The 12408-nt window shown below is 57.5% G+C and overlaps 1 protein-coding gene across 3 annotated transcripts in view; it reads right to left on the bottom strand.

Annotated features, from left to right (window-relative positions):
* Window positions 1–3060: 3060 nt before the first annotated feature.
* Window positions 3061–12408, bottom strand: part of GRIK5 (glutamate ionotropic receptor kainate type subunit 5) — a 53266-nt gene continuing 43918 nt past the window's right edge. For all 3 annotated transcript variants that reach the window (XM_047711325.1, XM_047711323.1, XM_047711324.1), the window contains 5 exons: window positions 10612–10777; window positions 9614–9839; window positions 7611–7739; window positions 7394–7515; window positions 3061–4061 (listed from right to left, as the gene is read on the bottom strand). In XM_047711325.1, the coding sequence (XP_047567281.1) occupies window positions 3633–4061; window positions 7394–7515; window positions 7611–7739; window positions 9614–9839; window positions 10612–10777 (1072 nt within the window). In that variant the 3' untranslated portion in view covers window positions 3061–3632. The remainder of the gene's footprint in view (window positions 4062–7393; window positions 7516–7610; window positions 7740–9613; window positions 9840–10611; window positions 10778–12408) is intronic.

Raw genomic sequence — 12408 nt, 5'->3', positions numbered from 1 at the left:
TCCCCAGGGGGCAGAAGTCCACAGGGCACAATTGCCAAAGTGTCGCTGATTGTGAATGACAGACAAAAAGGTGCACACAGGACAATAATTCCCAGAGACAGATCTCATGACACCGTCCCCACTTCCAACACTGCACAGACACCTTTGCTGCACTTACAAACAATCCCCCAGTGCCCCCACCCACACGCCACACATGTCCCAGCTCAGCGTGCGTATGCACACACACCCCCAGGCCTGCCACATACACACAACACCCCATCAGCCACTCGTCATAGCCCCAGCAGTCACAGCCTCTCACCCCCACTCTTTGCTCTCTGAGGAACACCTCAGACTTGCCCTGGGGATTATAGAAGGGGCAGAGAGCAAGTGAAAGTCTGTCCCTGTAGCTTCCTCAGAATGTGGGTATTCTCCCCACCTGTGGGAGTGGAGGTGTGGGGGACACAGGCAAGGGGCACAGAGTGGGCCTGGTGTGTGTGGGGGTGGGTGGGTGGTGAAGGTTAAAGGTCTGATCAGGGAAATATGTGAAAGGCTAAAAGCCAGAATGAGGCACAAAAAAATATAAAGAGAAACGGAGAGACAGATTTGAAGCTGAAGAGAGACAGACACGGACAAGGAGACAGGGCCTGGGAGTAAAGGGGGACAGGAAGTCAGCTTCCCTGGCTTTCCCCAGCACCCAGAGCCTCGGCCCAATCCTGTACTCTGACCCATCCCCATCCCTCCCTGCTGTCCCTTGTTGCCATGGTAATAGGGAGGCCAGAATATGCAGCAAAGGAGGCTGGGCCTGCAGACCTGGCCCGTCTCCATGGAGACTGGGGAAGGGTGGGGGGAAGCCACATCTTCTAGCCCAGGTGATTGGCCCCCAGGTCCCCTCTGCAATTCTGCCCCCTTCCTGGGGGTGTGTGTGGTGGGGGGAGGATCTGTCAACATATTGTCTCTCCCCACCCCCCACCTACACCTTATCTGTTTCTGGCAGGGATGGGCCTGGACCACGGGTAAGGGGGTTGGGGGGACAGAGATGCCTAAAGATGTTTGGATCCCAGGAGATTCTAGGTTCTCTCTCTCCCTGTTCTCCAGTTCGGCTGAGGGAGACCTCAGCCCCACCAGGCGACACCCTAGATACAGGCTTGTGTCCCCCTTTATGCACTCCCTCCTCAGACACAAGCCTGGTGAGACTGATGACTGTGCACCATGCTCCCAGCGCGAGGCTCTGCGGAAGTTGGGGTGGGGAGGAGGGAAGACTTAGGAAGGTCACAGGGATGGACAGGGACAGGGGAGCTTGGTGAGGGAGACATAAGAAGAGACTTAAGAGGAGAAATGGACACAGTTCAGAACCAGGTAGAAGCAGATACAGATTGACAAAGGCAGGGAGACTGGCAAAGACAGATAAAAAAAAACAAACGGAGGGAAATAAGAGCAACAGAATTACTCCGTGAAGGTGACAGAGAGCCACAGGGACATGGAGAGCCAGGAAGAGACACATTTGGCAAACTGGGGAGACTCAGAGATAAAAGACCAGGGAGATACATGGAGCAGAATCAGGGAGGGGTGGGAAGACTCGGAAATGGGGAGAGACCTCATAGATCAGCTGCATGGTATGGGGACAGAAAGCTGGAGAGACCAAAAATATCTGCAATCATATTCTAGTCACCTCAACAGACTGAACGTCTATCCCAAGGGCAGAGACATTGATTAAAGTCTGACCAATAGATGTGGGGCCAAAGAGACCCTGAGACAAGCTCGCCCCCATACCTGTCCCCGAGGCGCACACACACAGCAAGGGCCGGAGACCCAGAAGGGGCTGAGCAGAGACTGGGGGTGCTATGTACCCGGTGAGGTCTCCTGGATGTCGCCTGCCTAAGCTCCGCGAAGGCAGGCGGGCCCTGCAAGGGAGACAGGGCAGTGTGCACCAGTCCCCACCATGCCGGTGCTGAACGGACAGCTCCCGGATTCCGGCAGCCTGCCCGAGAGGAGGGCCCAGCCTCTCCACTCCCAGCCCAGTCTCACTCCGTCTGGCTTTCCTCACCGCTCCAGCCCCCTCCCCTCTCCATCTAGTTTTCTTTGGCTTCCCATCTCTAGCCAGCCTCTGTCTCACCTCAAGCTATGCTTCTCTCAGCACCAGTTCCCCTGGGTCTAACTTCCCTGCTTCATCTATCTCCCTGCCTGTCTGTCTCTTGTCCCCTTCTCCATTCTATCTCACCTAATCACGGTGTCTCCCTCTGCCTCTCCCCCTCCCTCTTGGCCCCCTCCTAGTCTCTCCCCATCTCTCTCTCCCCCACCCCTGCCCCATCTCTTCCTCGCTCTCCACTTCTCCACCTCTCCCCCTTCTACTCGGCCTCGTTATGGCTCTCGCTGTGTGACCTTCACTTGTCCTTTCTCAGCTGCAGTTTCCAGTGGAAACCTCCAGCGGAGCACGGGGGGGGGGGGGGGGGGGGGGAGGGAGGGAAGGAGGGAAGGCGGGGACAGAAAGCAGACCCACCCCTCTCCCTACCCCTCTCCCTGCTCAACCAGCCCTTCAGCCATCCCCCCCACCTCTACCACTGGGATTTCTCACTTCCTCTCTTGGGGGTTGGGAAGGCACACTTTCAGCAGAAACACGGGGTCACAGCCATAGACAGTTGAAGACAGCCTCATGGGCGTACATACAAACACATGTTCACAATTAAAAAATCACCAGATCACCCTGGCTCCAGCACACACTTGTCACCGTGTGGCCACACCAGGCACCGCCACACTGAACAGTTCTCTAACCCTCCCCACCCCCCAACCCCATCTGGTTTCTTTCTGTGTCTCTGTTCCCTGGTGTCTCCGCCTCTCCAGATCCCTGTATCTTTCTCCATCTGTCTCAGGGTCTCTGTCACAGCCTCCTTCTGTCCTGAGAGAAGGTCAGTGGAGAGGGGCCAGCTGCCAGGACCTGGGCTGACCTGCTGCCTGAGGGCAGGGCCCAAGGGTGAAGAGAGTCCAGGAGTGACCATCCAGTGTGTGGTTCTCAGCAGACTCCCTGGGGAGCCCAAGCCTTTAATGCCCTCACATCCCCAGGAAATGAGACCCAGGTATCCCCAGTTTTGGGGTTTTGTTCTTTTTTTTATTCCAACAGGGACCGGGGGTGTGGCAGGGGGAGGGATGGGGGCCCAACTGACCTCCTCCCTGGGGGGGTCTCATAGAAATTCCGAGGTTTCTCCCCAAAAAAGAGAGAGAAAGAGAAGAGTTAAGGGGCGCCAGGGGACACCCATCTGCCCAGAAGCCCTCCCCTCCTCCAGAAGTAGGGAGGGCTGTGTCAAGTCTTGGGGAGCCTGAGCAGTCCCAGGATGGGGCTCTCCTCGCGGACTGCTTTCCGCTTCTGGAATGGCCCCGCAGTCCGCGGCCCCTGAAGTCCTCGGTTCCTGCGCTCCTGTCCGCAGTCGGGGGCGGAGTGCAGGGTCCGCGGCACCCTCTGGAGAGTCCACTAGGGGGCGCAGGCAGGCTCCGGAGCCGGGCCTCGGACTTCACCACGAGCAGAAGGCAAAATCGCGGCGTCCAGAGTACCGGGGACACAAGTCCCGTCCCTTGTCCACTGGGGAAACGGGAGCGGCCTGGGCCTGGGGCGGGCCCCGTCCCTGCAATCAGTCCGGCCGCCAGCCCGGCTCCGCCCGTGGTCACTCGTGGTCGGCCAGCTCTCGGGGGCCGGTGGGGCCCGGCCGCGGCCGGGGCGGGCTGGTGGCTTCGGTGGGGGCACCTAGGCCACGCGGGGGCGCGCCGGCCCCGGACGCCCGCAGCGCCTGGATGCGCCGACATTCCTGGCAGACGCGCACGTGGGTGCAGGGCGTGGGGGCAAGGGGCCTGGCCCCGCCAGGCGGCCCCGGGTCATCCAGGAGGCGCTGGGGGCCCCCGTGCGCGCCGCCCCCATCCCCTCCCGCGCCGGCCGAGTAGAGCTTGCCGTTGCTGAGGCGCATCTCGCGGACTGCGCGCAGCGACAGTAGGGCCCGGCTTGGGCCGCCCGGGCGCCGGCGCCGGCGGGAACGCGAAGTCTTGCGGCAAGACACCGCGTGCCGCAGCTCCTGCAGCATCTCCTGGCACACCGACACCTGTGGGCAGCGCAGAGCGGGGCGCGGGGGTCACCGTCCGACCGCCACCCCTGGACCGGCCTCCGCGTCTTCTCTCCCCCCGCCCCCCGCCCCACCATCCCCAGCTCCATTCCTCTTCACCGTTCCCCTCACCTCTCCGCCTCTCCACCCTGTCTCTCCGCTTTCCTCGCCCCTTCCATTCTCAGAGAGTCCTCCCTCGCCTCCTATCTCGGCTCCTCTCTTTCCCTTTATCACTGCTGAGTCTCTGACCACCTCCTGCATATTTTCCATCTTCCGCCTCTCATTCATGCTACCATTATTGCAAGACATTTACTGAGCCCCAGCTGTATGCAGAGAACAAAACAGAGGGAAGTCCCTGCCCTCCTGGAGGGTGATTTCCAGCATGCAGAGACCAAAAATACCCAACCAACCAACCAACCAAAAAACCCAAAACCAAAAACAAAACAAAACAACCCCCCCCCCAAACAACAACAAAGCTGTAAATAGAGGTAGCAGGTTAGCCGGTGATGAGTGCTTTGGGGAAAAATAAGAGGGAAGAGAGCTGGGAGGTCATGCCGCATCTGGAGTAGGGACGTGGGGGAACACTCATGGCAAAGAGGAGCTTCAGTGAGACTGAAAGGCAGGGCAGGGTGAGCCCTGGAGCCTGGGAGGAGGGCAAGCAGGTACCTCAGCAAGGACAGAGGTGTTGGGGGGGCGGGGGAGAACCACCAGGGTGGCTGGACTGGGGACACAGGGGGACAGAGGGAGAAGAGGAGGTCAGAGGAGCAATGGGGCCCCTGGGCTGCTGTGAGGGTTTGGCTTTTTCCCAGTAAGGTGGGAGGCACTGGGGAGCTTTGAGGACTGTGGTACTTTCACTATGTTGAGAACAGACTAGGAAGGCCAAGGGCAAGCCGAGGGGCAGTGGCCAAGGAGGTGAGAAGGGGCTGGATTCTGGGTATATTTCAAGGGTGGAGCCAACAGAACTGGCTGAGATCAAGAGGAGGCTGAAGGGTAATCACACCACGGCCTGAGCAGGCGGAATGTCGCTGGTGTCTGGTGCGTGGGCAGGAGCCCTGCACTGGCCACGTGACGCTCCGTGGGCTCTCTGTCAGATATCCACAGGGAGATGTGGAGTATGGGGCTGAGTGTACAAAGCCTGGGTCCAGGGAGAGGCCCCCGGGGGGGAGGCACAGGGGGGCTTAAGGCAGGTAGCTTCCAGGGTCCTGTCCCCCAGTGTTCCCACCCTCCGGAATCCCCTCCTCCTTTGGATTGGGGCTGCTGTGTGACCAGCAGTCTACAGCTAGTCAGCTGACTAGTCAGCTACATTTTGGCCTCTGCTGGGTTCGCCCTTGGATCACTTGCTCTGGGGGAAGTCAGCTGCCACGGTGTGAGGACACCCAAGCAGCCCTACGGAGAGGTCCCCGTGGGAGGGACTGAGGCCTCCTGCCCCTGCCAGGGGAGTGTGTGTTCCTCCTGTTCATTGCTCTGTCTCAGAATGTTCTGACATCTTAAAAACCTTGCTGGCCCTCCCAGAGCTAGACAATTCTTAGGGATAGCAAAGAGCTGAGACCCCACCTTTTATATGCAAACCAAGCAATCCCAATACCTCTGCAGCCCCCACCCCAGCCCTCCACCCACTTAACCTAACTCTCATACCCAGCTGCCCTAAATCACCCAGGACCAGGTACACACCACTGAGGACCACCCCTCTAGCCCAGAGCCTACTGACATTATCAACATCAGCCAGTTCTAAGCTGCTTTCCCTGCCGGCCTTGCCTTTCATGCAGAAACCCCAGTGAAGCCTGTGGCCCAGGCTGTCCTCCAGCTCCAGCCCCTGACCAAACCCAGTGCTACCCCTGTGGCCCAGTGGGGTGTGGCATGACCCCTCCTGGGAAATATAAGTAAATAAGAATCTTCTTTCAATGGCATTGGCCTCTCCATGTCATCTCTTAGTCACCTCCTTAAATCAAAATCTTGCAAGTGCATCGGGAGACAGTAGGCCACCTTGGAAGTGCACCCTCGGGCTCCAGGCAAGCCTTCGACCAACAGTATGACCATGACTTCACTAGAGACCCTGGCAGCTAGAACCACTCAGCCAACCCGCTCCCAGACTTTTGACCCATAGAAACTGTAAACTGATGTTAAGCGTGCTGCTCGAAGCTGCTATTGTCTTAGGGTGAGCTACGGTAATAAGTAACTAATACGGGTCATCAGCACAGCAGTGGCCTCACAAACCATTTTGCTGGGTGGGATCACCAAGGGGCAGGAGAAAGCCAGAGAAGAGTCCAGGAAGGAGCCCTGGGGCCTTGACAAAGGACTGGTCACAGAAGAAGGAGAAAAGTGAGGCATGAGCCTGGAGGAGAGGGTCTTAGGACCGTGATCAGCTATGCTGAAGCCTATCACTACCTCACGTATGGTGGGGCCTGAAACTCGGGCAGTGGATCCCAGTCGTGGGATAACGAGTGGTGACCAGTGGCTTCAGTGTGGAGGTGGGGACAACAGCTGGATGGGGGAGCATGTTCAAGAGAGAATGCAGGAGGGGGACTGAAGCAGCAGACAGATGCGCTCTTTCAAGGTTGTAAGGTTTGGGGAGAAGTGGGGTGGTGTCTGGGAGGGGAAGTGGGGTCAAGAGAAATTTCTGGAACATGGGAGAGAAGACAGCATGTTTGTATGCAGGTAGCCTTGATCCAAGAGAGAGGAAGAAACTGACGATGGGGAGAGGGTGTAGAGAACCACAGAGGAATGTCCTTGGTGAGAGAGGAGATGGGGGCACAGGGGAGGGCGCCTTAGCGGGAGCATGCACGTTGCCTCGGAGTAACTAAACAGGTTGTGGAGAAAGCAGGCAGGTGCCCAGACGTGAAGTCTGCATGCTTTCCTTGGGCTCCTCCGAATTTCTCAGGGAAATGGAAGCGAGGTCGTCAGCCCATGTGAGGAGGGGGAGGGGCTGGGAGGGGAGGTGGAAGGCCACGGGAGCATGCAGGGGCAGGGGCAGGAGATGGAGGAGTGTCCCTGGGCAGCAGCGGCCCCACCCACCTCTCAGTTTCTCCTGGCTTCACCCCCTGCCCCTCCCCACATCCTTCTCCCTCCTTTCCTCCTCATCCTCAGCTCTGTCCCTGCAGCTTTCCCTTCTCTGGCCTTCCTCCACCTGGCTCCCCTCTCCCTTCTGTCTGCACCCACCTCTTTTGAACCCCCTCCGCCCCAGGGGTCTCTCAGGTCACGTCCCCCCCCCCCCCCACTCCCAGTCCCTTACTGCCTCTGACATTCCTCCAGGAAGGCCACAATCTCCACGCCTCTCCACCCCAGGCACACTTCCCCCCCACACTCCCCCCCACCCTCTTTGCCAACCCCCTCACCTCTTCAGACTCTGCCGACCTCCGTGTGGACCATATGAATTCCATGACCGCCACGAAGACAGCAATGATGAGACCACAGATGAGCACAACAAAAATGCCACCAATGTTCTCCATGCCCAGACCTGGGGGTGGAGGGAGAAAGCCACGGGGTCGGGGATGTGTGGGCACGGGGGCCACAGGGGGCTTGGGGAATGGCACAGTGCGTGGGGCCGCTGACCTTTAGCTCGATGATCCTCCTCCTTGGGGCACCGGCCCCCCTCCCACCACTTGCGCTTCAGGATCTCCAGCCGGTTGTTCTCCTGAAGCTGCAGGATGGCCAAGGTGATCTCATCCCGGAATGGGGAGCCTGGACCAGACACACAAGGGGGTGACTGGCCATTGGGGCCCTGAAGCGCTGCCTACCCAAACCCCTACCATGCTCTTAGCACGGCCCTTCCTCCTGCCTCTGCCACACCCCTGGGTCCTCTGTCCACCTTCGAGTCTGACCACTGCTTGCCTTGACCTCCCCTGCAACCGCCCTGGGCCATGCCCCCAATATACCACATGTCACATTTGTGACGGTCCCCTCCCTGCAGCTCTCCTCACCTCCCACCTAGGCTCTTCCTAACACAGTTGTAAACTGAGTCCTAGATCTTGCCTCTTTGGTGCTCAAAATTCTCCAGTGGATTCCCGATGCAGAGAGAACCAGGTCCTCCCCTCAGCCTAGAGATCCTATATTCACTCACCCTGCCCCCATCCCCTGGGGCTCTTGCTGCCCATCCCCCAACACTGCCCCAGGCTTGCAGCTCTGGCCACACCGGCCTCTGGGCTGTTCCTTGAGTCCTCCAGACACAATCCCACCTTAGCACTTCTGCCTGGAATGTTCCTTCCTTCATATCACCCAGGGCTCTACTCACATGGTATCTCAAGGGATCTCTGGTCAACTTCCAAGCACCCCCCTCCCCGTCAGTCCCGTCCCCTGAATTTACTTTGGAGCAGTTGTGACCACTCGATATGGCTTTATAAAGCCAGGTGTTTACTGTCTGCCTGCTGTCTGCGCACCCCCGGCAGGAGGTGGGGGGCTCCTCAGCTCCCTGGTCTGGGATCCCAGCAAGCAGCGCATGCCCAGCACATAGCAGGGCATCGACAGTCCGCTCGTGAGTGATTCTCTGCTGCAGGGCTTCAGCCCCGGACCCCTTCTCTCCTCCCTACCCTCAGACCCTCGCCTTAAGCCACCCTTAGGTCCCAAACACCCCACACGTGTCCTACCCCGGACTCATTTCTTCATTCACTATGGCACTTCTCAAGCCCCTACCAGGGGCCAGGAACGAGGGCCGTGGGCGAGTGGAGGCATTATTATTTATCAGGCACCCTCTACGCGCCGGATTCTCGGTTTAGAGGCATTAATTTGAAGCCCTCCTGATCCTGGTTATTATCAGGTGTTATCACCCCTTCTTCTGGATGGGGCAGGTGACATTCTTGCCCAAGGTCATGCACAGAGTCAGGGAGGGAGCTGGGATTTGAAACCAGGTCAGTGTGACTCCAGAGCCTGCCCCCCAAAGCACTGGGCTAGCCTGCTTTCCTGGCCCAGCACTTCGAGAAGCATGGAGCGGCTAAGATTTGAGGTCATTGGTTACACAGCAATAGAGAACTAACAGCAGACAGTGGCAGAGAGATGGATTTAAAAGCCAAGATTTCAAGGTTTGGTGACAAAATTTGGTGGGTTTCCAGCACTGGGCCCTGGAAAAACAGGTCCAAGTCTCCCTGGCAGATCCACCCATCCCTCCCTCAGACCCACCCATCCCTCCCTCAGACCCTTCCCCTTCCTCCCCCACCTTTTGTTCCTCCCTCCCTCCTCCATCCATCATCCGTATTCTCAGCACCCCCTGAGCCAGGCTGTCGGTTCCAGGCAGAGAAATGGCCCATAAAATCAGGTCTTCACCCGCAAGGAGTCCTCAGGTCACAAGGGAAGGTGGCAGGTGTCACGGCCCATAAGCACTGGGGCTGCACCCAGTCTCACTGGGCTCTCCCAGAGGCCATGCAAGGCCAGAACTGACTGTTGCTAGACCCGTGTTTGCAGCCCAAGTGTGGAGGTTCGGGATGGTGGCACACAGCCAGGAGGCCACGCAAGACATGCACGATGCACCTAGCCCACTGCAGGGAGGGCATGGCCCTGGACGCCCCCCTGCCCCGCCCCCCCCGTCCCCCCGCCCCCGCTCGTCTGGCCCTGCAGCTCCCTACCCAGCGGCATGCCGATGCCATAGCCCTTGGTGTCGAGGAGTCCCCCGATCTGGGTGAGGTTGCAGTTGAGCCGCCGGTGGTACTCGTTCATGGTAGACTCGAGCAGGAAGGCGTAGCGGGAGTTGAGGACACGGGCAATGCCTTCCTCCGTGCTCTTGACAAACACACTGGGCTGCTTGGACTGCATGTAGTTCCACATGCGCTGGTACGTCTGGTACCGTGAGTTCTGGCCAGAGGGGGCACAAGGGGATGTCAGGGGTGGGTCTGTCCCCTCAGCCCTGTCCCCTGCCCTGCAGGAGGCTTCTCTCAACCAGAGAGTGAGCAAGGAGACCAGAGGGAGAAGAAAGAGCCAAAGGCAGAGCAGAGGGATGAGACAGTTCAAGGCCAGGTCCAAGTCATCCACACACCCACCAGGCCAGTGAGGACCCGAGGACCAAAGGCTTGGGAAGAAGGGGCCACAGTCTGTTCTCCAGCCTGTCTTCTCTCTTCCACTCCTGGGTCTGGCTTGGCCTGACACCCAGCCCTGTCTTCCCAGCATTCCCAGGCCTTACATGCAGAAGCTCAATCCCAAATTTACCCAGGGCCAGCCTGAGTCCGGAAGACCTGTGTCCCTGCCAAACAGGGCAGTTTACTTCCTTCAGGCTCTGCAGGAACCTTCTGGGAAATGCCTCGCCCTGCCCCAGTTAACAGACCCGAGGCCTCATAAGCCTGGGGTTGGGGGCATGCAGAAGCCAGGCTGGGGACGCCCACCCTGCCACAGATCCCGACACCTGTCCTCCTTCTTTGATCTGAGGTCCAGACACTGCTCTACCTTTGTGCCCTACAGGCTCTCCCCAGGGCTCAGCAATCCTCCAGACCTACTTCTCTGGTCTTGCAGCTGCTCCCCAGCCTCCCAAACTGTCTCGAACGTCCGTCTGACCCAGGAGGCCCTGCCCAGCCCCACCCCGGGTGGCTACGTGTGGCAGGGACAGCGAGCCCGGGTGACTCAAAGGCCCCACCTGAAAGAAGGTCATGGTGGACCCAGCATGGATCGTGCCATACTCAATGTTGGTCTGGTCGGCCAGGTCGTCGGCTGACTCCACGGGCACCTCCATGCGCTGCACGGTGAGGAAGGCGGCCAGGTTGGCCGTGTAGGAGGAGATGATGATCAAGGTGAAAGCCCACCTGAGGGGTAGAGTGAGCCACAGTCTGGAGCCGTGCCTGCCACCCTCCCACTGTGGCCGTGTGCCCTGTCGGCGGAGCCCCTCAGTGACCTCGGCGTCTAGAAGGCTTCACAACTGCTGACTCGTGGGAAGGCTGGGAGAACAGATGCTGGGGCCTGACTCTCTGGGTTTAATGTTGCTTCCAGAGAGTTCCATTTCCAGAAATAAGAGAATAAGGTACCCAGAAAAATCCCTTCCACTGTGAGTAACTAGAAAACTGGACAGACTATAGAAAACTATTTAAAGGGTGCCTGGGTGGCTCAATGGTTAAAGCCTCTGCCTTCGGCTCAGGTCATGATCTCAGGGTCCTGGGATTGAGTCCCGCATCGGGCTCTCTGCTCAGCAGGGAGCCTGCCTCCTCCTGTCTCTCTCTGCCTGCCTCTCTGCCTACTTGTCATCTGTCAAATAAAAAAAAAAAAGAAAAAAGAAAACTATTTAAAGACCTAGGACAATAGGCATCATAAGACTGTAATCTCTGAGGAAAAAAAAAAAAACAAAACAAAGCAATGAAGTGAGACGTATCATTGCCCAGGCTGTCTGGCTGAGTTTAATTTACAGGCTGCGGTGCCAGGAAGGGAAACCCAGTCTGGCAATCTCACTGAGTTGCAGAGTGCGGATCAGAGAGGCCAACACGGCTAGAATTTGTGGGACAGAGAATCCAAGAAGAGGGAGATACACAGGGAGAGAAGGCTCCAGAAATCTGCTCAGAGTCCCCTTGAATCTTTGGCTGATTACCAATCTGTGTACACTTAGGGTAAAACTCCAAGAAACCAGAGAACTGCTTTCAAAGACAACAATCAGGGGTGCCTGGGTGGCTCAGTTGGCTAAGTGTCTGCCTTCAGCTCAGGTCATGATCTCCAAGTCTTGGGATGGAGCCCCACGTAGGGCTCCCTGCTCAGTGGCGAGCCTGCTTCTCCCTCTTCCACTCCCCCTGCTTGTGCTCTCACTCTCTTTCTCTCTCTGCCAAATAAATAAATTCTTTAAAAAAAAAAAAAAAAGACAACAATTCCCAGGGTTCACACAGGGCTGGGAATCTTTTGAGCTCTCTCCAGTCAGAGTAATGAGATCTCACTGAATACATGAGACGTTCAGCAAAGACCCCAAAGGACAACACATTACAAACAGAGCTAAGTCAGCCCTAGAATATAAAGGCCATGCCAGAACTGCCCTCAAAGAGCTGGAAAGGATCAAAATTATCCACAAGGAACTTGACTGACTGCCAGAGAAAGTTGGAGACTCTCTAAAGTAATATATTCAACAATGTAAACAATGTAAAATTCACAATGTCTGTCATTTAGTAAAAAATTACCAGATATGCAACTGTGCAGGGAAGGGGGCCCCTGGGTGGTGCAGTGGGTTAAGCATCTGACTCTCGGTTTCAGTTCAGGTCTGAGCTCAGGGTTGTGAGATCAAGCCTCTGGTTTCTGGGCTCACCTCGTAGTCTACTAAAGTGTCTCTCTCCCTCTCCCTTTGACCCTCCTCGCTCGCTCTCAAATAAATAAATAAATAAATAAATCTTTAAAAAAAGGAAACAAACAAAGGCGCAGGAAACGGTGAGAGAAAAATCACTCAACTGAAACAGACCCAGAATTG

Source organism: Lutra lutra, chromosome 17 (genome assembly GCF_902655055.1).
Source record: "Lutra lutra chromosome 17, mLutLut1.2, whole genome shotgun sequence".
In the NCBI taxonomy this organism is placed as follows: Eukaryota; Metazoa; Chordata; class Mammalia; order Carnivora; family Mustelidae; genus Lutra; species Lutra lutra.
This window is presented reverse-complemented; position numbering and strand designations above follow the sequence as displayed.